Consider the following 26,923-nt stretch of genomic DNA (forward strand, 5'->3'; position numbering starts at 1 on the left):
CATCTCTCCCTTGATGACCTGAAGTGTCATGAGCCCACCGAGCTAAAAATAGTTCACCTTTATGTTCCCAGTCCAAATCTATTTGGAACACTTTAGCAGCCTGATCTGCTTGTTGGTTGTTTTGATGTTCCTCAGTTGCCCGACTTTTAGGTACGTGAGCATCTACATGACGTACCTTCACGACTAGTTTCTCTAGCCGAGCAGCAATATCTTGCCACAATTCAACAGCCCAAATAGGTTTCCCTTTACGCTGCCAGTTGCTTCGCTTCCACTGCTTTAACCACCCCCACAAGGCATTTGCCACCATCCATGAGTCAGTATAAAGATACAGCCTTGGCCACTTTTCTCGTTCAGCAATGTCTAAAGCCAGCTGGATGGCTTTTACCTCTGCAAATTGACTTGATTCACCTTGTCCTTCTGTGGCTTCTGTGACTCGTCATATGGGACTCCATACAGCAGCTTTCCACTTCCGATGCTTTCCTACAAGACGGCAGGATCCATCGGTGAACAGGGCATACTGCTTCTCATCCTCTGGTAGTTCATTATATGGTGTGGCTTCTTCAGCACGTGTCACCTCCTTTTCTGGTGGCATTCCGAAGTCTTTGCCTTCTGGCCAGTCCATGATCACTTCTAAGATTCCTGGGCGATTAGGGTTTCCTATTCGAGCCCTCTGTGTAATTAATGCAATCCATTTACTCCATGTAGCATCAGTTGCATGATGAGTAGTAGGAACCTTACCCTTGAACATCCAGCCTAGTACTGGTAATCGGGGTGCCAGGAGAAGCTGTGCTTCAGTACCGATTACCTCTGAGGCAGCTCTAACTCCTTCATATGCTGCCAGTATCTCTTTTTCAGTTGGGGTGTAATTGGCCTCAGAGCCCTTGTATCCTCGACTCCAAAATCCTAGGGGTCGACCTCGAGTCTCCCCTGGCACTTTCTGCCAGAGGCTCCAGGTAGGACCATTGTCCCCAGCTGAGGTGTAGAGCACATTTTTAACATCTTGTCCCATACGGACTGGTCCAAGGGCTACTGCATGCACAATTTCTTGTTTAATCTGTTCAAAAGCCTGTCGTTGTTCAGGGCCCCACTGAAAATCATTTTTCTTTCTGGTCACCTGATAAAGAGGGCGTACAATCTGGCTGTAATCTGGAATATGCATTCTCCAGAAACCCACAACGCCTAAGAAGGCTTGTGTTTCCTTTTTGTTAGTTGGTGGGGACATAGCTGTTATTTTGTTGATCACCTCTATCGGGATCTGGCGACGCCCATCTTGCCATTTAATCCCTAAAAACTGGATCTCCCGGGCAGGCCCCTTGACCTTGCCTCTTTTTATGGCAAAACCAGCTTGCAGAAGAATTTGAATTATTTTCTCCCCTTTGTCAAAAACTTCTGCTGCTGTATCACCCCATACAATGATGTCATCAATGTATTGCAAATGTTCTGGAGCTCCACCCTCTTCTAGTGCAGTCTGGATCAGTCCGTGGCAAATAGTAGGACTGTGTTTCCACCCCTGGGGCAGTCGATTCCAGGTGTACTGGATACCTCTCCAGGTAAAAGCAAACTGTGGCCTGCACTTTGGTGCCAAGGGAATAGAGAAAAATGCATTAGCAATGTCTATAGTGGCGTACCACTTGGCTGCCTTTGACTCCAGTTCGTATTGAAGTTCTAGCATGTCTGGCAAAGCAGCACTCAGAGGTGGTGTAACTTCATTTAGGCCACGATAGTCCACAGTTAATCTCCATTCTCCATTAGACTTTTGCACTGGCCATATAGGACTATTAAAGGGTGAGTGAGTCTTGCTAATCACTCCTTGATTTTCTAATTGTCTAATCAGTTTATGAATGGGGATCAGGGAGTCTCGATTGGTGCGATATTGTCGTCGGTGCACCGTGGCAGTAGCAATTGGCACCTGTTGTTCTTCAACTTTCAGCAACCCCACAACAGAAGGATCCTCTGAGAGGCCAGGCAAGGTAGACAGCTGTTTAATGTCCTCAGTCTCTACAGCTGCTACACCAAAGGCCCATCTATACCCTTTTGGGTCCTTAAAATACCCTTTCTTAAGGTAGTCTATGCCAAGGATGCACGGAGCATCTGGACCAGTCACAATGGGGTGCTTTTTCCATTCATTTTCAGTTAGGCTCACTTCGGCCTCCAATACAGATAACTCTTGAGATCCCCCTGTTATTCCCGAGATACTGACAGATTCTGTCCCTTTATGATTCGATGGCATGAGGGTGCACTGTGCACCAGTGTCTACCAGGGCTCGATACTTTTGTGGTTCTAATGTGCCAGGCCATCGAATCCACACAGTCCAATAAATCCGGTTATCCCTCTCCTCCTCCTGGCTGGAGGCAGGGCCCCTCTAATTAAAGATTGGATTCGTGCTGCTCACGGGGATTGGACCTTCATTTCCTCTATTCACTCTTGGAAAAAAAGGATTTGAGGCCCATCTACCCTGACTGGGGTCCTGCTCATTGGTAACTGGAGCAGCCATCCTCCTAGAAAAATTGTCTCTGGTATTTCTGTTAGCTTGCAACTCACGTACTCGTGCCTGTAGGGTACTGGTAGGTTGTCCATGCCATCTGTTCATGTCCTCCCCATAATCACGCAGGGTAAACCACAGGATACCTCGTGACGTGTTCCGTTTCCTTTGAGCCGGTCCAGTAGGAGGGCGTTGCCTCCTAAAGGCTGCAACGCGGGCCTGTGTAGGTAGAGAGTCAAGTTTATTCTCGATCCTGGACAGTTTGTCTGACAGTTGTTTCAATGAGTCTTTGTTTTCCTTAGTCAGTTTTTCCACAGCCGAGACACGGGCCTGCAGTGGGGAAGAAATACTATCTTCATACTGTCGCATACAGTTAGCCATTTCGCCCACACTAGGTCGTGCCATAGCATCTTCTCCCCAGACTAATATTGACAATGTAGGGGCATGTGTTGGTGGAGCACTCTTCACAACCTTCCGGAACATGGATCGGTTGCATTCCACTTCATCAGGATTTACAGGATCTACAATGTCCTGAGGGTGTTTATAAATGATCTCTTGCACAGCTAGTTCTCTAAGGTAGTTAATACCTTTTTCTATAGTGGTCCATTTGCTTAGGTGGCTCATAACATCATCTTTATAGGGATACCTGCTCTTTACAGCTGACAAGAGTCGCCTCCAGAGACTGATACTCTTCGACCTTCTTGGAAGCATCTTATCAATACCACCGTCTCTGGACAGGGATCCCAACTGTCTGGCTTCTCTGCCATCCAATTCTATGCTATCTGCCCCATTATCCCAGCATCGGAGCAACCAGGTAATTATTGGCTCACCGTCATAACGACTAAAATCTTTTCTTATATTTCGCAGTTCTTTCAGGGATAAGGAGTGGTAGGTTATCTCTACTTCCGAGTCCGAGTCCTCCTGTGATTGTTCTGCTTTAGAAGGACCTTTCTTGTCCTTCTTGTGTAATGGGTCTTCTTTAAAAAGACGATCAAGGAAACCCCCCTCTGTGTCAGGCCCTGACTCTGACTGAGAAGGGCCCTCACTTGGGTCCCGTGCTGTCTCTGCCTTAGAAGGCTCTGAGTCATCATCCTTCACTTTACTAGCTGATTTCTTTCGGTGTTTTCTCCTGGTTACAGGGGCAGCATGATACCTCCCGCTGTTGCTGCACTGACATCTAATCACATAGCACACCAGTAATGCATTCAGGACACACGAAAATAACGACATGCCCTGTTCGAATTTTGCAGGAATCAGCTTGGCAAAAAAGGAGCAGATACTATCAAAATCAGTTAAAAGACGCCCGGTGTGCGCAGCTACGGATTCGCGATTAAAGCTGCCCATCATTGTATCATAGAGATAAGAGATCGGAATAATAACTGCCCGGTTTATCATGACATAAATCAGTATCAAAACCCATACCAAAAAGACACATTTCGACCAGCACGCCCTGTTAAACCACATGAAAGCACTAACACACAGCGCATACGGCAAGTAAGGTATCATTACACATAACTCTAAAACAAGCTTTATAAAGAAAAGAGGTAACACAAGGCTCACAAATAACATTATCATCTTAGCTATCTGTTTTAATTTCCAACCCCTCGTAAATCTCAAAGGAAGAAATCTGATACTCTCTTGGCTGAGCTCTCCGTGTCTCCTCCCACGGGAGCTGGGATTCGACTTATCAGAGCAACCTGTCGGAGCTTCTCTCGAGCCCCACGTTGGGCGCCAATAAATCTGTCACGGTTTAAAGCTGGGCTGGCGATTAAACCTGCGGCAGATGCCCTCTGTTATCCCCCCCCCCTCCCCCCAGAGGGAAAGGGAAAGGGAAAAGGGAGAGAGACTTCTGGGTTGGAAAATTAAAACAGTTTTAATAAACTATAATAATGAAAAAAAAGTATAATAATAATAATAGAAATAATCAAATATATACAAATATATATACAAAACCAAGATTGAGCTCCCCTGAAGTCAGCCACGTCACCACCGGCACTGCAGGGCAGGCTCCGGGAAGGCCCAGCCTGGGCCTAGCGACAGTCGAGAGCTGGATTCAGGAACGCACGGATCGGGATCGGGGGCAGCAGGAAAACAGACGGAGTCCTCCCTGGACACCGGCCATAGCAGAAAGAGAGCGAGACCCTCGTGATCCCCCCACTTTATACCGAGAATGACGTGTATGGGATGGAATACCCTCGTTGGTCAATTTTGGGTCACCTGCCCTGTCTGCTCCCCACTGCAGCTGCGACCCCCCTTCGGCTCTTCACTCGTAAGCAATGAGGAATTCAGCAGTGACCTTGGTTTCTCTCAAGAATAAGTACAGCAAGAGCCTTTCTGCACAACATCCCTACCGGTGCCTCAGTGATAACTACAAACTTCGAGCGTTATCAGTCCTGGAAGCAGACACTGTCTGCAAAAACATGCAGTTAGTTAGAGGAGACTTAGCTGAAAGTAAAAAACACTGAAAGGAAAATCGGCCTGGTTTAGGCCAAACCAGGACAATGAGAAACGAAAGAATTCTAACTTTGGCGTGGGCCTATGTCCAGAGCAGAATAATGATACTGTCAGTGATAATGCAGAGAAACTTCTACTAAATACTGGTGGTGTTACATAGCTCGAAAAGAGCTGAATGACCTGTTCACAGTATAGCAAAGATAACTACTTTTTTATCCACCAGGAACAAAATAAAGTATAATAAACAGCTGCTTCCAAGGGTAGACAAATGACTAACTCCTGTAAAGACAGGGCAAGTCCCATGTGCCTAAAATAAAGATAAAGTTGGCTAATATTTTGTGAGTGCGAATGAATGATTGTTGTGGACTTCTTATTCTGACCACAAATAAAGGACTGATGGCTTAAAAGAACATCAGTTCAAGAAAAAAGGTGAAAATTGTACATCCAGAGAGGGTAGAGACTGTCTTTTTAGTAATGAGATGCAATGTAGTTATGCTGTATAACAAAGTACATGTGACTAGGACAAAAACCAATGTTAGGCTTGTAAAACAGAGCTCATAGAAGAAGGCAGTACACAGAAGAAACACAGAGATGTTGTCCTTGTATGAAGCAATTGTGAGACCGGCTCAGTTGAAATGTTTGGTCCAGGACTGGTTCTCATCATCTGAAAAGGACATTAAGACACTGTCTTTTGGGGAAAAAAAAAAGCCAGACAATTACAGGAAAAACAGCTGGACTCAGAGATGTATCTAAAAAAAATCCAAACAACAACAAAACCACAAAAAAAACCCCAACATAAGCTTTTATATTTCTATCATCCAACCCACCCAACTTGCAATGTGCAACTAGTATTGTTTTCCCTTATGGGGTGGTTGTACATTTAGTAAAAATGAGCAAGGTACGCTTTTGTAAGGCTGCATTATGAGTTATGCAGCTGCAAGAGATCCCAAATATAGGTTATGGAGATGCTGCACGCAGCAGTGGCTGTACATACCAGCAGCAACATCCAGGGTACCACGCTGTGCCAGACTGCGCTCGTTCAGCTTCTCTTCCACCCTCTGTTCACATCACTGTCTATTTCACTCCAAGCCACACACTTTCTGTTTCCCTCCCATGAGCTTTTCAAGGATAATTGCTGATGTGAAGATGCATATCCACAGCTCAAAGTTGGGCAGATCAGTTATAGAGTTGGTATTTAGTCTAGCATCACTTTTGCAATTGGTTAAGAAAGAAAAAAAAAATCTGTAGATCGTAGATTGAAGAAAATAAAACAGGCACTAGGATACCAGTTTGGTTTCTGTTGGTCTCCATTGGGATGATCTGTGTGTAATGAAAAGGAAAGCTTTGTTGATTAATTATTTTAATGTATAGTAAAATATGTGGTTTGATCTAAGTGAAATTAATTCACTTGTGTAGTTAATTTAAAGGAGTGAGATCGTATTTTGCATCTCTTGAAGTAAAATTGTTATTTGACTAGGAAATATTGGTTTAATCTGAGAAACGTGTTCTGAAATATTGACAGTATTGACATTGCTTCTATTATTTTTCTTTAAAACAGTACTTCTTATGTGTACAATCACTGATCCTTTTGCTAATAAGTATCTAAATATGCTTACGCAATATCACCAAAACAGAAAGGAAGGTAAAGGAGGATTTTGTCTGTTGTTATATTCACATGTATTTCATAAGATCTAGATTTTATGGTGGATCACACCGTAAGCTGCAGTCTCTACTGGCACATGTGCTGGAGTATGTGGTGAGGTAAAAATAAAGGATGAAATAGTACTAAGATTTGTTTTTGTAATGTCAGAGCTTAATGTGTGTGTTAGGAATACCTATTATTCAAACATCTGCTACTTTAAATAAAGAAAAAACAGTAATTTATGAATCTCAAATCTAAAGGGGATAATTCTCTAGCTAAATCTTATGGTGTGTTACATCAGTGGCAAAGAAATTACTTGACATGAACCATAGAACATCGTCAGATTATAACTCACTTCTTATGACATAAATCAACACATCATTTCTACAAAACAAGTTTATGAAACACTGGTTGGCTTATTTCTTACTAGCATTGCTGTAAGTTTATAAAATTAAATATTACAACATTTTATTATATATTTATATCACTTTTTTTACCCAAATGTAGTTGTCTTATTTTTCATAAAATAGTGGTGAAAGCACAGAACAATAGGTGAATCTCATTAGTTTCCATCCTATTCCTGTTTTAAGTTAGTATTTGTAAAAGTGAAATGAAGGTATCGCTATTTATATAATTTCTCAGCATTCATGAGGAGCAATCCTGTCTGCCATGTTGGCAGAACCAAATACTGCAGCAGGAACACTATGTCCATGTCTACTGGGGTACCTAAAGCCCCAGTAAAAATCTAGGAGTGTTTCCTCACCCATCACACAGGAATTTTAGAGTCTTGAGGGGTTTAAGGTACTTGAGATGCTGTTGCTACTTGTCACATGTTATTATGAAGCAACATGTTCCTGAGGAGCAAAGAACCAAGCAGTAACTGCAGCTGCGGTTGCAGTTTTGATGCCTGGGTAATAAATATGTACTATCATCATGGATTGCACTAGAGATTCCTGCTTTGAGGCTTCTTGCTGATATGTTTTTTTGTTGACTTTGAAAACAGATTTATTCATTGGATTACATATGGAATAAGTAGCCAATTTCAGTTTCTCAATTTTTTTTTCCTGTTAGTATCTGTATGTATAACATACAAACATACAAATTCTGTAGTTTGTGAACAATACCCAAGACAGTGTCAGAACTCATAAAATAGTATTTAGAAATTGTTATTCCTTTTAATAACCCATTTGACTTTTTAGCATTTTTCCAGTTAGCTTTAATGAAAGTAAAATTCACTATGATTGAATAATTTTGCAGATAACAAGGACATTTTCACATGAGTTTTTCCATAACTTTCATCATCATCATCCATATCTTTATTTATATACTGCTTAGATCAGTGTAATCCACAAATCTTAGCAAAGGGAAGTTGAGAAAAACAAATACTTCTAAATCTATAACTCTGTTTATATTTTGTTTAAATCCAAATTTTTGCATTGATTCAGAACATTCAGGCCTGATTTATGTTTTGTTGATAGTTTCAGAACATGTCAATGAGGATGTATGTATTTGTCTCCAGTCAGCAGATGCATATGGTATATATCTGTCCTACTGAATGATGAAAATGTGGTTGTCGTTGCAAATGACAATATTGCAAACCAGTTGCACTTGGAATCTAGAAAATTTCGTGAGCTGGTATATTATACTATCAATAATAGATGACAGTCTTAGATGACTGTCATCATAGATGATAGCAGTGATTCTTGCTGTATGTTTATCTATAAATAGCACTCTAGTAGACTACAACTTACAACCCTATTATCTTGTAATAAAAGAATAAGAGGAGACAGAGTTAAAGTAAAAGGCAGTAAATTTAAAATCGAATTAAAAAGTAATTTTTCCACACAGTGAAAAATTTAACTATAGAAATCTCCGACACAGGTCACAGAGCAAAGAATTTAGCAAGGTTAAGTCTGGATTGACCATAGATACATGTCTGAAATAAGTGACACTTGCACAGCATCTTTACAAGTCTTTTCTTTAATATTTTCTACTATTTTTTCCTTAAACCAAGTAGCCACTTCAATGAAGTAGCCAAATGCATTATGATTGTGTTCCAACAAATGAAGGGATATTAAATACTACTTCTCCAAACTAGAGATCTGTATGAAAGCTGCTAAGGTGCACACATAAATTTGCCTGCTAATGTTTTATGTTCTCTCCTGGAGCTGTGTTAGTAGCCACTAGGTGAGACTTAGCTCAACTGGATTTCAGCAGGAGGAGCTCCTGTACCCTTCTGCAGCTGTCGCCAGAATCTCTCCTGTTAGCAGTGTTCATCTCTCTTGCTCTCTTTTTGTCACGGATTGGGCCTTTGGGCTTTTAAGCTTTAGCACCAGGTAGCTTATACTTGTTGAAGGGTGTCTTCTTCTATTTATCAAAGGGAAATGGTGTCTTGTGGCTTGCAGGAACTGTGGGGTGAGTGTGCTGTGCTGCACGTCCATTGTACTGTTCCTTGCAAGGAGCTGATACAGGTGGTTGCCTTCAGTGCAATCCTTCAGTGACCAGAAGGGGTTATCCAAAAAGGGGTTGGCTTGCACAGAGAAATGTATTGTAGACTTACATGCTTATCGTTTGATTTCTCTTATCCTGATGTCTGCTGAAACATGGATTAATGGAGATTATAATAATAAACCAAACTGGGTATGCAGTAAAATAGCACTCCACTGCAGGTTCAAAATATTAAAGATATTTCTTAGCATAAATGAATGAAAACCTCTTCTTTCATATTCAATCATGAAATAGCTAAAGTAAGGGAGAACTTTTCTTAATTTAAGTCAGAAAGATGGGATGAAAGATGGGAGTAGTTTGCTAGGGATATGTGAGGAGGTTTCAGCATTACGTGACCATTATTTTGAACAGTAGCACAACAAAGGGTAGTACTGACTTAAAGGCATTACATGTAAAAAGAATACTAGGATGTGCATGTTAATATAGTACAAAACCAAGCCACAAAAAGCTACATATATCCATAATCATTGATACAAGTAGATAAGAGGGCCATTTGGAGAACCATATGATAGATGAAATGGAGAACCATTTTCTTGTGTGATCTTTGATAGCTCTTAGATGTCCTTGATAAAAAGTCATACAGTGAAAATCAATTGTTTGCGTATCTCTTGTCATCTGAGATTCAATAAGTTACTGGCTTTATCATACCTCCATTTCCATCCGTGAAAAGTGGGTGATAACACTGGTCAGCTTTCTAAGGCCATTTGAAATCTGTGAAAGGCGGCTTTAAGGAGGTGTTACTGAGTTATTTTAACCTTGGTTGAATCTGCTATCTTCAAAGTTTAAACCTTGCTTGGGTAATTTTAATAGTGAATGGAAAATAATTGCAGTGCTAATGAAACTATATTATGAGAGATATATAAAACTTTTAAGGTATTTCTTTATTTTATTTAGGGTCAAGTTGTTTTCAGAAATGGAGAGAGGATGGGAACCATCAAATTTACGCAATTCCAAGGTAGGTTGCACACAATTTAATTTTCTTTATAATTATGTATGCGCAGTTTCAAACTTGTGTATCAGTTGCATTTGTTTCAGGATGTTTTAAATATGTACAATTACTTTGAAAAGAAACTGCTTGGAAGATGCAATGAGGTGCTTAGAAAGTTTTGTTATCTGTTTAAAATACTGTGTTTTGAACCCTGAGTGCTGTGAGGTATTCCCAGATATTTCCAATAATTTTTCTAGAAGAAAATCCACATACTTACAGAAACTACTGATCTATGAGAGCCAACAACTGTTGGAAAAACTCTGCTGGTCATCTAAGCATCCACTTCTTAATACAGTTGTTTCTGAAAACCGAATCTGAAGAGGAATTTAGTGAGGATTTTTGCTGTTAAGTTCTTTCAAGTTAGTGTTTATTCTCTCTGAAGACTCACTTTTGACATTCTGCAACCGTTTGCTAAAAGCTGCTTCAGGAGTCAGTCCCTCAGCGTGCAGAGGACACCAGATGCTGACCCCATCCCTCGGAGGCAACACACTCCACAGTGTGACTTGCCAAGCTGCTGCACCCTCTCAGCCTGAGCTGCTCCTGCAGGGACTGGTCTCAGCAGCACAGACCACAAATGCAGCCGCGGAGATTTGTCAAGGGTCATTTGCAGCCAGGATGGGGTGCTTGCTTGGGAGAGTTTTCTGCAGAAATGGTGATTCATAGAAGACATGTTATAGTTGTTTCTACAGTTTACAGAACACAATTCGTGTTTTTGTTCCTAGGCTGAGATAAAACCAGAGACGATTGCATTTAGATGGTCTTATGAGAGTAGTAGTGAGAAAGCTGGCAAATCCTTTTCAGCCAATGCATGAGAAAGAAAATTGCACTCCCTTTGTCTTCAGGAGATCACTTTAAACTTAATCCTGATGGCCAAGTTGCAAAGGCTCATCCTTTAAACAGAAATTGTCTGCTGTGTGGGCATTATTATTAATGAACAGCAATGCATTTGGGGGGATCTGTTACTCATTCTAATTTACTGAAGCAATCTTTGGGATTGCTCTTGCCCTCACAACTATAACTGATGGTATTAACTCATGTTCCCTGAAGCACTTCTACCCACTAAAACATTGCAGACGTCATCTCATGATAATATAATTGAGAAATTCTTGATCAAGACTAATGATAAATATTAATTGCTTCTTCTTCCCCCCCTCCCCCCTCCCATTTTTTCATAGTATCAGTGTTTACAGCCACATGAAAGAGTCATGAGAAAATATTGTAAGGGGATTTTACAAGAGGTCTTTATTCTTCAGAAGTCTGAAGGAGCCCTGATGCATTATGCCTGAGGCAGCTGTATGTACCCTTCTAGAGCATCCGCGGAAGGAGGAAATTTGGCACATTCCCTCTGCGCATTAAGGATGTGACTGGGGATCATGGGGAGACGCAACATGTATCTTCTGAGCTAATCTGAAGGAGCAGTAGAAGTCCAGGATAGCTGATTTTATATAGATTTTTATTTCCAACGATTCAAATTGAATTTCTCTATAATGTTTTCAGTTTCACATCAGATGCTATTTAACATCAATGGTTTTACAACCAGCTGAAGTACTGTTTGGTCAATAAGAACATAGGAGACAACTGCCCATTTTATAATTCATTGCAATTACAAAATTGCTGTTTCAGAACTGATTCAGGTACATACTCGGGATTTTGATCATCAACCAAAGGTTTCCAATTAACCTATAAGAAAAAATAACCCAGGCATCCTATGGAGAAATTCAGGAAAAGGCCTCATGCAAACAATAGTCTGGCAACACATCTGAAGCCTGGTCTTAAGTTTTGCTTAGTTTCTTACTAATTTTGGAAACGAAAAGAATGTACAAAAATGTATGAGAAATTGAAATAAGGAACAGTATAACAACATAGGTGAAAGTAATCTACCTTTTTTTTTAACTACAAATGATATTCTAACTACTAATGATTTTTTTTCTGTTCTTCTTTCATTGGTATTGGTTTTATACAAGGCTTTTATGTTCAATACTTGTGGTATAATTGTAGAAATTATTAATTTGTTCAAAAGAATTCTTTATTGGTTAGGCAGCTTTCTGAAACATTCACATTAAATTTTAATAAACCTTGAACTATTGGGGAAGTTCCTAATAATAGAAAGAAGTTAATTAATTCCAGTACTTAAAATGGTAAATGGGCTTTTCCTTTGTAATTATAGCTGTTAGGTGCTATCAAGCTTGAGACAGATATACAACTCATTCATTAAACTTTTTTTTAAGAATATAATACAAATCATGATGATTTCTAGGGAGAAAAAAACATCTAAAATGTCTTGTAAGTGCTTTTATGAGATTAATTGTAACTATGAGTGTAACATATATTAAATGTATTAGTAACTAATTATCCAAACATCATAATTGGGAATCATCAGTTTTAGTGTTCTATATTTCAAGAGTAATTTCTTCATCTACACTGGTTTATAGTTTTGTTAACAATTTGAATGAAAATGCACAGTTATCCCAAATAATTCAACGCAGAAAAATAAAACAGGGAAATAGGTAATCATATATCAGAACTAAGATTCCTCGGCCAAAAATGCTGCTCCTCATTTGCCAGGGTAGCAAATCATCTGGGTAGACTCAGGAGCTTCGTTTTCTGTTCTTTGCTGGAAACTTTTGGGTTGATAAGACTATCTGCAGACATTTTGGCTATGGAAAAAGCAGGCAGCCATGTCTGCCAGAGGCCACGGAAAACCAGGCTATGAGGGTTCAGAGGGTAACTGCAGTAAGCCTGACACATTGTGATGAAATTTTGAATAGTTGGTTTAATTTTGAATCTACATAAAGTTTTTGCCAAACTCACACTAGTCATGTCTCTTTTTCAGCTCCTGTGCAACCTGTTAGTTTTGCAAATGGTCAAACAGATGGTGTCAGAGATAGCTGTGACCGAACTACTTACTGTTTTATAGATCGTAAATACCACCCAGGAATGATTTAGTATGCAGCAGAGGATACAAAGCACATGTAACAGCATTTTCTTCCCCTACTTACTGGGAAATAAAGAGCAGTCTGTCAGTCTAGCTCAAATATCCAAGTGAAATATCCAAGTGATGTTTGAAGCTGGCACCCTTCCGAATGAATGACAATTTTTCCACAGGTGCAGTTAAAGGACTGTTCTCATTGTCAAACATATAGGTGAAGTAGATGGCCAAAATCTTTTGGCTGGTGAGAGCTGAAAGAGGATCCTGGCAACTGTTGTCTGCATATCAAGGAGCAGGGAGGGCAGTAACAAAACTGAGATTGTAGATTGCTGTAATATAGGAGGCTGCAAGAACAGATACATACCTGTCCTTCAAAGTGTTTCACTTTGGCAGATCTTTTCTGATTAACCTGACTGAAGCTTAAAAGGCACCTTGCTTTCAGTCATATTCCTATTTCTGTCAAGCATTAGAGAAAACCTAAGAGAATTCTGTGCTGGCATAGGTTAAAAGGGAAAATTAAAGCTGAATTGTAAACAAATACCATTGAAATGCGCATAAATCATGCTTCTTGTAGATAGGAACAAAAGTCTGTGAAACTACATGTTGAGAAAACTTGAAGAAAGTGGGTGGTCGTCTGCTGCCTTCCTGGGAAGAATTTAAGAGTTTCAACTCATTTAGCCAGGTAATATGATATGACATTTGTTAGTGTTGAAGGCTGATCTGGGTACCAAGCAAGAGTGAGAGCGTGGCTTGTCAAGTGTAACACCATTGGTCTTCCAATGGAAATGTAGTTGGTCTTCCAATGGAAATGTAACACCATTGGTCTTTCCACCATTGGAAAGGCCTTACTGAATTTCTGCAGTAAAAGCCCCAGATATTCTTCTCTGAGTTTACACAAACAATGTCTATGCTACAGTCAAGAGCAAGGTACACGAGAATCCGGGATTGCTTTCCTGGAGCTTCAGTTCATCTAGTTCTGACTTGTTTGCTGTCCACAACTGCTTCAATGAAGGAGACATTAACAATTCTCCAGAATCACCTACAGATACAATAGCTTGTTCTCCAGGGGCATCAATCCAACCCTGGAAATGTTTCCTTCTATTATTCTAAATATAATCCATCAGACTCTTAACTACTTTAGGTTCTTGCTTCCATAAGGGTTCATATAAGTAATAAGACTAATTGTCTTTGAATATTTTTTTTATATTTAACATCTGTCCAGTTTATACCCCACAGAATCAGTTAGTGGTTTTACTTTTTGTGACAATGTTGAAGGAATATAATCCAATAAACAGAAAATATTTAATGACAACTCTGAAAACTCAAATTTGAAATATCTCATGTCATTTATCTGGAATCTGTTGTGTCAAATATCCAGAATCAGTGGATTCAGATTTCTCTGTTTCTGCAGCATATTTACAAAGTGAGAATAAAATCTCCTTATAAATGTTAAGGTTTTTTTCAGAGATTAAAGAGTACCTTTGAATAGCCAGATATGAACTTAGGGAAAAATAAAGAAAGAAGTACAGAATTCTGTTGGCTGAGCAGAATTTGAATAGTGAACAATAAATAATCGCTGGTGTCATGTAATGAACAATAAAGATGTAAAACAGTGTGCTGTTTATCCTGGGCAGCTGGATTCTTCTGGAAAATGATCACTCTGTCATTAAAGACAATGATTTTGCACACAAAAAAGGGAATTAATTAAGGAGTCAGAAAGCTTACTTCTGACACATCGTAACTGGAGTGCTTGACTGCAGGCGCAAAAATGTGTGTGGCAGACTTCTTGGTGTACCAGATCCACTCCATTTTATCTGCATATGAGTGGTTTAGTTACAATTGTAGCCATTCATATCATAGTGACCACTGCTTTTTTAGCTTAGTAATCAATTCATTCTGTCTTTAATAGAATTAAGTCTATTAAACAGTACCTGTAGTGGTTTGTAGCAATTTTCCAGCACACCACACACATGAAACCACACACCCCCTCCCGCCCTGAACCTGCTTTTTCAGCTTCAGGGTAGATAGTGGTGACTACATGGAACCTTTAATAGGTCCCACCTGACTGAAATCCCCTTAAATAATAGTTTTCTACATGCTATCAGATGTTTCAATACCAGTTCATCCTGATAGTCTGAACTGTGGTATACAAAAACCCACTGGTACTATCTTGTCGTTTAGCTTGTCATTTAGAATGCTGATTCAACAAATATTTTAGGCATTGATTTCAGTCACACTACCTCTGTGGAGTACCAGTTCCTTCTTTTGTTGGCAATGACATTTTCTTAAGCAATTTGGGACAGTATCGTCTATATGAAACTACAACATGTCCACAATACTGATTTGGAGTCCCATTTCAATGAAAAGAATAGCCTCCTAATGTGGAGAGATATTCCAAGTAGAGTCCTGAAAGGGTGTGCCTTAAATCTGGAGTCACTGAATATTGTCCTTACTGATTAAGATGATGAACTACAATGTGTAATTATCAAATGTACAATGGTCTCTGAGGGAGCCAGCAAGCACAAGGGGGACTAGACAAAGATTCAAAAAGATATTAAAAAATTGAATAAGTAATCAGGAGAAAACAGAATGGCGTTTATTTAGGTCAAATGCCTGGTGCTACATTGGGAATAAATTGCTGTACAAATATAAAATGGGGAACAATTCACCACGCCATAGTTATACATAAAGGGAACTAGGGGCTACAGTGGGTCACGGGCTGAAGTGAATAAGCAAAAACATGAAGAGGTAAAAAAAGAAAAATTCTGTACTGGGTTGTATAAATAATAGTATGCTTTTAATCTCTCCAGTGCCAAAAGGCTACAGCTAACTACTGTGTCCAGTGCCAATTTAAGGCAAATGTGTAAAGATGACAGAGGATTAAAAGCATACCTCATGAGGAGAAGCAAGACATCTAGGCTGATTGAAGATGGTTGAAATACATGACAATTGCCACTAAAACATTTGCTTGTCCTGCCCTCATTGGCTGGCTGAGTAGGAAGGGATTTAAATAGTAGCAGTGCAGATTTAAGCCAAAAATTAGGAAAAACTTTCCAATGCAAATGGTATTTAAACTCTAGAAAGTTCATAAAATTGCTACCTCTGGAAGTTTCAAAGTTAAACAAACCTCTGAAGTGGCATAGGTATATTCATTGTGCCTTGAGACAAACAGGTGACTTTTATTACATCTTGAGGTCTCTGCTAGGCCAACTGTATTTAATTGTAAGCTATTGCTCCTCTACAGTGTGTGATATGTGATTCTGACACTATTGGCAAGAATCTATCCACTATATGCTACTAATACCATTTGTTGTATTTCTTTGAATTGTTTCTAGTAAGAGACATAAGAGAAGCATGAAACCTTAAACTGGTGGTTAGGTCATTTTTAGGGAGGAAGCATAGATTTGGTTCCTCTTCCAACACCGCTTCTATGTTTTGGGTTTTCTTTCCTTTAAATCCAATGCATTATTTGAATGTAAAATGCTTAAGTAAACTTTGCGGCTTGGATCCCTCACCCAAGTGAGGATCATAACTACTAGTAGGTTACAGTGTCAGGACTTCTGACCCTTTGTCTTCTGGTCTTGATTTTTTTCCTATGTTGTACAAGATTTTTAGGAGGACAAATAGTGAAAGCCATTACCCAGACATATATATAGCATGGTCATAAATAGAAAGAGGTGGAAATTACAGTTCTCCTCAGGCAGAAAGTGAATTAAACCTGGAATTCCGCAAGTATATGATGACTCTTCTAGCCATTTATATCTAAATAGATACTATGTGAAAGGGAAGTGCTGCATCTCCCCTTCTGCTGATGTGTTTTAAAGAAGGGAGTCCCAATCAGTTCTTGACAGAAAGAGGTGATTCCTCCCCCCCCCCCAACACACACACATCACAGAATCACAGAATCACAGAATGTTAGGGATTGGAAGGGACCTCGAAAGATCATCTAGTCCACTCCCCCTGCCGGGGCAGGATTGCCTAGACCATATCACACAGGAACGTGTCCAGGCGGGTTTTGAATGTCTCCAGAGAAGGAGACTCCACAACCTCTCTGGGCAGCCTGTTCCAGTGTTCGGTCACCCTCACCGTAAAGAAGTTTTTCCTCATATTTAAGTGGAACCTCCTGTGCTCCAGCTTGCACCCATTGCCCCTTGTCCTGTCAAGGGATGTCACTGAGAAGAGCCTGGCTCCATCCTCTTGACACTTTCCCTTTACATATTTATAAACATGAATGAGGTCACCCCTCAGTCTCCTCTTCTCTAAGCTAAAGAGACCCAGCTCCCTCAGCCTCTCCTCATAAGGGAGATGTTGCACTCCCTTAATCATCTTCGTGGCTCTGTGCTGGACTCTCTCTAGCAGTTCCCTGTCCTTCTTGAACTGAGGGGCCCAGAACTGGACACAATACTCCAGATGCGGCCTCACCAGGGCAGAGTAGAGGGGGAGGAGAACCTCTCTTGACCTGCTGACCACACCCCTCCTAATACACCCCAGGATGCCATTGGCCTTCTTGGCCACAAGGGCACACTGCTGGCTCATGGTCATCCTGTTGTCCACTAGGACCCCCAGGTCTCTTTCCCCTACGCTGGTCTCCAACAGCTCTGCCCCCAACTTGTACTGGTACATGGGGTTGTTCTTGCCCAGATGCAGGACTCTACACTTGCCCTTGTTATATTTCATTAAATTTCTCCCCGCCCAACTCTCCAGCCTGTCCAGGTCTCTCTGAATGGCTGCGCAGCCTTCCGGCGCCTCAGCCACTCCTCCCAGTTTTGTGTCATCAGCGAACTTGCTGACAGCGCACTCTAATCCCTCATCCAAGTCATTAATGAATATATTGAATAGAACTGGTCCCAGAACCGACCCTTGAGGGACTCCGCTAGACACAGACCTCCAACTGGACTCTGTCCCATTGACCACCACTCTCTGGCTTCTTTCCTTCAGCCAGTTCACAATCCACCTCACTACCCGATCATCCAGACCACACTTCCCCAGTTTAGCTGCGAGGATGCTGTGGGAGACCGTGTCAAATGCCTAATGTACACATACACATGTACATTAAAAAAAAAAGCACTGATAATTAAAAAATTCTGTCAAGAGATACCATTTATGTCCTGACAACCCCAAATAGAGAAGTGAAACTACTCCCTTGTCTGTATATACCAGGTGGTGGGATTTGGAGTGCAGAGATTTTGGTGTTTCACCTGCTGTAACACCTGACTCTTTGTTTGCATCTGACCATAATTATTTGTATGGCTACTGCATGAAGAATTGCAGTATTGGATCAGATAACAAGCTCTGTCCAGCTCAGCTGATGGAAGGATACGGCATATGTCAGTTATGGGTATGTGTATCAGAACAGGTGTATATAGAATTGTTTTTTCTCTTTCATACACTCTCAATTCCCAAGGCAAGTGTTTTCATTACTTTTAGAGATGGAGGGTGTCTTTGGACCATCAGGTTTAACAGTTGCATGTGGATTTATCCTCTATCAATTTATCATATCTTTCATGAATCTATTTATGCTTTTGACCTTCAACACATCCAGTGGCAATGGGTTTCATGAAATAATTATGCATGTAATGATTTAAGCCCTTCCATCTGTTTGTTTGTTTTAAACCAGGTATCTCACAGTTTCATTGGGCATACTCTGCTTCTTGTAATGGGGGAAGCAGTGAATAATTGTGTCTTATTCACTTTCTTCATATCATTGATGTTTTACAGATCTCTCTTATCAATGATTCTTTTAGAAATGCAAGTCCTTGTCATCCGTTTAGTTTTTCTTCTTGTAAAAGCTGCTCTATAATTCTAATAATCCCCTACCTCTTCCGATACTCTTACTCCCCTTTTGCGAAAGCATAATGAGACACACGTAGCATTGAAACATCCACCTCTATACATCACACGGCTGAATGACCTCTCCATGTTTCCAATATTCTGTTCTACCACATTCATCCCTCTTTGTCTCTCTGATCACCAGTGAGCACAGCACTGATGTTTTCAAAGAACCTGCCACACCAAGTCCAAGGTCTCATCCTGAATGCTATTAATTAATCAGTACCAACCACTCTGTCTGTATACCTGATATTTTTCTCTTGTATGTTATTCTGTACCTTACTAGAACTGAACATCACCTTCATTTTATTATCATTATCTCAGGCACCTTTATACCAGTCCTCTGTCAGATGAAAACATAAAGGAGATTATGTTTTTGTATATGTTTACATCTGTTTTCCCCTTTTATTGTCAGATTATTTTGGAGACATTTCTTGTTCATTTTCTCTTTTTGTTCCGTACCTACCAGCAGCAGTGTTTTCCCCTGAGCCAGTTATACCTCTTGTAATCTGTTGTAATAGTATTATTTACTAATTGTTGGGATTTTTGTTTGTTTGTTTTGTTTTTACAAATAAACATGGAATATATTTTCCCCTGTACTTGGCACTAGTGAGGCTGCACCTTGAATACTGTGATCGGTTTTGGGCCCCTCACTGCAAGAAAGACATTGAGGTGCTGGAGAGTCCAAAGAAGGGCAACGAAGCTGGTGAAAGGTCTAGAGCACAAGTCTTGTGAGGAGTGGCTGAGGGAACTGGGGTTGTTTAATCTAGAGAAAAGGAGGCTGAGGGGAGACCTTATCACTCTCTGCAACTACCTGAAAGGAGGTTGTAGCGAGGCGGGTGTCAGTCTCTTCTCCCAGGTAACAAGCGATAGGAGAGAGGAAATGGCCTCAAGTTGCACCAGGGGAGGTTTAGGTTGGATATCAGGAAAAATTTCTTTGCTGAAAGGGTTATTAAGCATTGGAACAGGCTGCCCAGAGAAGTGGTGGAGTCACCATTCCTGGAGGTATTTAAAAGACGAGTAGATGTTGTGCTTAGGGACATGGTTTAGTGGTGGACTTGGCAGTGGTAGGTTAACAGTTGGACTTGGTGATCTCAAGGGTCTTTTCCAACCAAAACGATCCTGTGATTCTGTGGTTGTATTGAGATTCAGGTGCTTAGCTGTGCAGGTGCACAGTCAAACTGGAGGAAGGACAGATAAGAGCTACAGAAATTGTTTGGGGTCTTAGGGCATTACTTATAAAGAAAGATTAAAGGGATTAAGTGTGTGGAGTTGCTAGAGTCACTTGTTCATTTGGAACAAGCCATATTGTGTGGATATAAATTGCAGGGCCAGGGAGGATGCACGGAAAGGGTACGCTGGTTCTGCAGCTGCTGGTTGTCACGGCAGCTTATTTCGTTTTACCTGAGCTAGCTTTAAACTGGCAAACTAGGGTGCTGCTAACAGTGTAGCAACAGTAACATGGAACAGAATGTAAGCTGGAAATGTACCAAGGACCAAAACAAGCATTTTGGTAGGTAACCTTTCCTTTGGGAGTGCAGCTATGGGAGACCACAGCTTTGCAGCTATCAGCACTCAAGCCAGCTGGTTTAAGACTAGCTGGGTATTTCTGTGCCACCCAAAGCTGCAGTAAGCAAGAGAGAGTCGTCGGGAAGACCTGGATTCATTATTTTCCCCCAGGGCATGAGATGCAGGGCTGTGTGGGGAGCAAGGGAGACCTATTTATCACTCTGTGTGTGCCTGTGTTTTATACAGCAGTTCATCCCTTGAGAGGTGGTTTGGGCTGTGCAAATAATTATTACCGGGACAAGCACACACGTTATAGAAATAGCTGTTTTTTTTTATAGGATTCCACTTCAGTTCATCCGGCATGCTCAGAAGTGCAAAGCGTTTCTTAGGAACTGACAAGTCTCTGTCACCATTTTGTGCAAAAATGTCTTAGGAGCTGTCTTAAATACCAAGAAAAGGACTAAATTTTGAAAGTAACGGGAAAGAAAAAAAGTTGGAAAACAGTGTAAGACAATTTTACAATAATTAATCTCTACAAAAGTTTGAAGTATCCAGCTCCAGAATGTTAACAGAAATTAGTACCCTGCTAAAAAAATGGTGTGTGGGATGGACCTGAACGAATTGTCAGCTGTTTCCTTTAGAGCTCTCCTACTTTTACTGCAACTTAAATAATACTTATTTTTTTGCCATCGATATTCAGAAACCTACCTCTTCTAGAGTTAACTCGTTCTGATGTTTTATATCAGGTGATGTACAATGCTGTCCCACTTTTTCACCACCCAGTCCTCCTCACCTTTTGAAGAGAGGCAGAGTTTCTCTCAAGGGCTGTGGAGCCGCCTCGACCTGCTGATCTCTGCAGAGCTGTGTGCTGGCAAGTCTCTCCCCACGGCATCTCGGAGAGATTTTTTTTTCTGGAAGGAGTTGTAATACAGTCTCTACAGGGGGATAAAGAGCCCGAATACTTACAAGAAATCCGTCAGATTCTGATATATATTATGGGAAAATATTTCATTTGACGAAATTAATAGAGAATGCGGTGTATTGCAATGTCATTGTCCCTGACCTGTAGTTCAAATATTTCCCCAAGAGATACAGACCCGTGAAACAGGACAGCTTTAATTCTTAATGATGGAAGAGACGAAAATGAAGTTTATCTAGGTCACTAAAAGGACATAGATTTCTTACTTGACATTACAGCATTTGAACAGGCAAAACCGGAATATTGTTAAGTAGTACAACATGCCAGCAGGTAAAAGTTTCTATAGTTGTAGGCTAGAGATACTGAGATAAGGTTATAACACCTGACAGATCTTTAAGTCAATGGAATTTTATAACTAAGAATATTTGACAAAAATTTCCTTTAGACAACTACATCTAGGATGGTAGGCAATATTATCACAGTATTATGAGAAAACAAAGATGACAAGCAGACCGAACATAGATAAGGGAGATGAACAAGGAACACTTTTTAAAAAACAGCGAAGATGGGTTTGTTCACTGTGTAGGTGATTAAAGGCAGTTGTGAATCCTGTGCTGCAGAATTCGTGCAGGCCTTGGTGTTAAACCTTGAGAGCACAGGAACAGTGTTAATCCAGATATTAGCTCCTTATTAAGGGCACAAAAAGACTAAATTGCTTTTCAAATTTACTAGTCCCTCTTTTTGCATCCTAATCATAGTTCGGTTTTGTTCTGTCATTACAAGTGCTAATTTAATTTCAAGTAATAGCTGATCATACAGTCATTGTATTGGCACCTTGTTCTCTAAGCTGACATTTTAGCTTCTGTAAAAACAATCTGTTTCAATACATCATCACTGGAATCCAGTTCAGAAATTAAAGAATTCTGATGCGATAAACATGGTAATAGAAAGTAAGTTTATGTAATTAATAGATTTAGGAGGAGAAAAACTTCTTTAGAATTTTGTTTCTAAGTGTCTGACCTTAAGTAACACTCTACAACAGCACAGGTGTCATTTTCTGGCTTGAATCACGTTATTTAAAATAACTATATTAAATTTGTTACAATTCTTTCATAAGCATATCTCTGTTTATTTTCAGTGAATCTTGCTGGCTTTCTTGAACAGGAATTTGTCTCCGTCCCTGTCAAAAGAAATAAAGTGGGGATGCCAGTTCAGGAAATCGTAGCTTTCCATTTCTTTATTTCCAGTGGCAGTATAGACCCTTTGTAGTCACATAAGTAGACTGAGAGCAAGCTCGTTTTCCAGAGTTCCCTCTTGCAGACTCTGGGAGTCAAAAGAACCCCAGATATTTAGGACTTAGGCAAAACATCTTTAAAAAGCTTGCTAAGGACTCTAATGTCCCCTTGCCCATGGAACAAAAAGACTGAGTCATACTTTTCTTACTCTTGAGTTATTGGTTCAGAAATTGAAACCAAAGGGAGAACGAGAGTGTGGACTGTTGAGAAAAATGTCTGCTTACAATTCCATCCATCTTGGTATTTGTTATCTTCAACAGGAGTGTGTGTATAATTCTTTCCTTAAATGGTTATAGAGGACAAGGGATGAATTCTTCATAAGTAAATTATTTCATTAGATAGATCTGGTACATCTACCTGTAAAGAAGTGATTTCACCACAGATGATTTAGCAGTGATTTAGTTCAAACTACTGCCAGAATGAAAAATGCATTGAATTAATACTGTACATGTAAGAAGCAGGGTCAGGCAGAGGAACAGGGAGCTGTCATTTGTACATAAAACTAAAGTGCTGTTTTATATGATCCCTAACTACTGACATGAACCTGTTTGATACCTCGCTGTGTCCTCACTATATTTCCCAACCCCCCCAACTTTTTTTAACCTCTGTGCCATGGACATATTTTTTCTCCTTGAGCTGCTTTCCACATATCCAATTCAGAGCTATCCAGGCCATGCTTGACCTTGACAGACTGTGTACAGTCCTTGCTGGTTAATCCCTTGTGTAGGAGCATATGTGTATAATAATCAATTTCCTTTTATTTTACCAGATTTGGGGCTTGCCTGGTCTCACTAGGTGGGCTCAGAAAGCCTACTTGACATGGGAAGCACTCTCTGGGCCACTGCAAATCACCTTGGGGCTACCAATAAAGGCTAGTTTGAAGGAGGAGGAGAAGGGCAATACCTCACTGAAAGGGTATCCACTAAAGTGCTCCCGCAGAGCTGCACACCAGCTTTGCACAGAGCAGGCTGGATAGCTTGTCCCTGGGAAACATATTCCCATCTATCATAAAGCCACGGTGGATCCTTGTCTCAATTAAAAGTATGCTATAGGTCCCAAGTTAGTAATAGAGATTTCCTGTTCTGGCCATTTTAAAAGGTCAGATGATTTATAAGCCTGGTGAGGCAAATAGCTCTACATTCTGCCCTGAACAGCGTTAAAATGGAAAGCTGGGTACACCGGAGGAAGCAGATTCCTGTGCTCCTCAACCTTCATATTGGAAAGAACGAGATGTCTTTCATGTAGACAGACCCAAATCCTTGAGCAATCAGTTTTACTCTTTTACGAGATTGCTTGTACCACGTAGGTTATAGGATGAAGCCACAGAGAGTTCAGTGGATTGCAGGGAAGTTGCACATTCATTAAAGCTGGCAACTCCAACAGGCTCTTCAACACGAAGCATGTGCTTCTTGCATTTAGAAGAGAAAATAAGGAGAGGCTCCCTGTGCAGAGCAAGGGGAACTAAGCTTTCTTCTCATTCTGGCCCTTCAAAAGGTCAGTGCGGAAAGCGATGTAACACAAAGTGATTTTAACCTGACTTTGCTAATGTGACATTTGGAGCATGGTTGTGGCAGCGTGATGTGACAGCAGGCGCACGTTGTGTTGTGTTAGTAAATGGCAGAGGGCCTGGTAAAAAGGAGGAAGTTGTTCACATATTATTCTGTGCTTCCCCTCTCAAAAGAGAAAGACTATGGAAAGCCCCTGAAGTGTGAATCACAAAGGTCAGTAATGGAGGGCTTGTTGAATTCAGAAAAGAGAACAAAATTTTTGAAAAATCATTCATGAGTTTTCACACCCAGAAAATGTTATGTTGGATTTAAGTTTGCAGTTGTATATGGAAGCTATAGATCATCAGAAGCTTTTTAATTGCTCATATCCAGGTTTGATAAATTCGGCTGACAATCTAAGTGATAACCTGCAACCAAATGCTATAGATTATTGCCTGTGTGTTACAGGTTCATTTTTCAGCACTGTAGGCCTATTTTAACTACTGCCTTCCAAGACTCAGGCAGATTTAGGCCAGCTGATTATGTACTGTGATGGCTAAAATCACTGGTGCACGTAACTCACACTGTGGGCTGGCTCTGGAATCGGTGGGGTTTATGGAAGCATGAGTTCTGGGAAGGACTCTGGGCTCACAAGTCATAAATACATATACATGTGCCCTATGGATATAAAGTGCCCTACTGATGCCATGGACCAGCACGTAAGTAGAATATTCCATCCTTCCTCTGGCCTTGAATTGGACTTATGCTTCTATTTCCCTTATTGATTCATATTTCAATATTTTTTTTTATCCAAAGTTCAATTTTATTTTTTTTTAGCCCTCTATGATCTGTCTACATGTACGGAAGAGGCTGACTAAATGTAAGAAATATAAAAGATAAAATGTTAGGGGGAAAGAGAACTGAGTCATAAGGCTTATATTTCTAAATCACTTAGGCATTTTGAAAATGCGACCCAAAATGGATTCTTCCCCAAATGGAGCAAATCTGAAACCTAACTGTTTTGTAAGATGAAGTAGTCAGACAAGTGCATCTCCCTTGGCTTTGTAACTGAAGACTTAAGCTTCTAAGCAGTTTTCCAAGCCTTTCTCCCCTTAGACAATTGTGATTGACAAAGGAGATCTTGCCAGAATAATGGTAATGTTTTCTTGCTCTTTTACTGCATTAAAAAAGAAAAATGGTCTAGGTAGAAGCATTGCAAAGTTCCTCAGCTCTGCCTTGCAGAATTTTGTGTTGAGACTTTCTTAGCATGAGATCCTAAAAGGAATAAAATTCTGTCTTAAATGATCTGTCAGGTTCAATTTATTTGCGGAAGTTGGCCTGGGGCTCTCCCATTTAGCAAAACCTTGGCTGCTCTTGCATAGGCAGAGAAGTTGGAAGAAAAAGCTCGTTTTCCTGCCTACAGATGCACCCATACAAAGCAATTCAGCTAGCATCCCTAGCAGGACTTCATATCCCATAGGGCCACGGACAGATGTACTGGAAGAATAACTTGAGCCTTCACAATCTGCATACGTACCTCCTTGTGCTGGGCAGCAGATACTAGCAGAGATGCGTGCTGCCCCTTTCATGACAGATTTGAGGAATTATGTGCAGCCTTCTTCCCTCAAACAACTCTGCCGTAGCCAGGCATGGGCACCAAGGGGAAGGTGCACTCATCCTAAGGACTGCTGCTAACTATGGGCTCTTGGCATGCATTGAAAATATGCCTGTTTGAACCCCAGAATCTGCAGTTAACTCCAGTTAACTACAAGCTGCAGATGCAAAGGATGGTGAGAGAAGAGCTGATTTCTAGGCCCTAGCAGTATCTGTTGCTTTGTGCTTTTACCAGCTCACTAATATATAGACTAAAAGAACAGGTGTAAAAGTGGCTCGGCAGTATCCTTCATTACAATATAATTGATTTCATGACTCTCTGTAATTTACACTCATTCAAGCAATATTCATTCCAGATTACTTTTATATTCTCATTTTGGATAAATTTAGGGTGAAATATTATGAAATGCCTTATTTAAGACTAGGTATATTCCATTTGCTTGCTTTCCTTTCATCTTCTTGGCTTTGCAACTATACTAAAAACACGAAAAAAGGGGGAAATGGGAGTTAAGGAGTGAAATGTGACATTTGCATGCCATAAATCAAGCACTCGAAAGTCAGCAATTACAGGATCAAAGGTAAAAGCTCACAAATATTTTTTTCCTTCTATTCTTAACTATAAAAATACGAATGCTGAAAACCTCTAGCAATTGAAAAGTTACAAGCAGCTGAGGTAAGCTCATTCAAGGTCCGGATAAAGAAACTGGAATACTCTGTGCTGACAGACCCAATTTTAACTAGGTGAAAGATTAGGTCATAGAGTGGCATTTAGTCACTTTGCATTAAGAAAGTGAAATTCTGTCCATTCTGTCCCTGGTTTACATTGCTCAGGGTGGAGACAGAGTTGAAATGTTTCAGAATGTTGCTCTAATTCAGTGAAATGATTTGCCACTTAGCATTTACAAATAGTTTCTTGACTAATATAGAAACAGGAAGGCTGCACAAGATGGGCAGAAAGGAAATAAAAACTACAGGGTTCTCTGATTTTCCCCTCTGTCAATCCCTTTGTATTCATCTTTGTTGGTGTCCTCCCAGAGCAGAGGATTGCTAGGTTCGATTCTTCCTTTGGTAAAAATGCTAGGCACTTTACAATTGGTTAATTTTTGTATAAAGTAGTGTTGCATATATACTGTTTTCTCAGACCCAACATAAACAATATACAGTATGGCCTCTCTGTCATCATCATGTATGTGTTTTCCGGTCTTTGTAGAGGGACAGTAGCAATCAGTCCCCGAAATATTGGTAAACTCCTTTGTGCTTTGACTAG

The 26,923-nt window shown here is 40.3% G+C and overlaps 1 protein-coding gene across 1 annotated transcript in view; it reads left to right on the top strand.

Annotated features, from left to right (window-relative positions):
* Nucleotides 1-26,923, top strand: part of GABBR2 (gamma-aminobutyric acid type B receptor subunit 2) — a 523,105-nt gene that overhangs the window by 298,545 nt on the left and 197,637 nt on the right. The window contains exon 8 of the mRNA XM_068396715.1: nt 9,981-10,041. Coding sequence (XP_068252816.1) covers nt 9,981-10,041 — 61 coding nt within the window. The remainder of the gene's footprint in view (nt 1-9,980; nt 10,042-26,923) is intronic.

The sequence above is a fragment of the Nyctibius grandis genome, chromosome 3, assembly GCF_013368605.1.
Source record: "Nyctibius grandis isolate bNycGra1 chromosome 3, bNycGra1.pri, whole genome shotgun sequence".
NCBI lineage: Eukaryota > Metazoa > Chordata > Aves > Nyctibiiformes > Nyctibiidae > Nyctibius > Nyctibius grandis.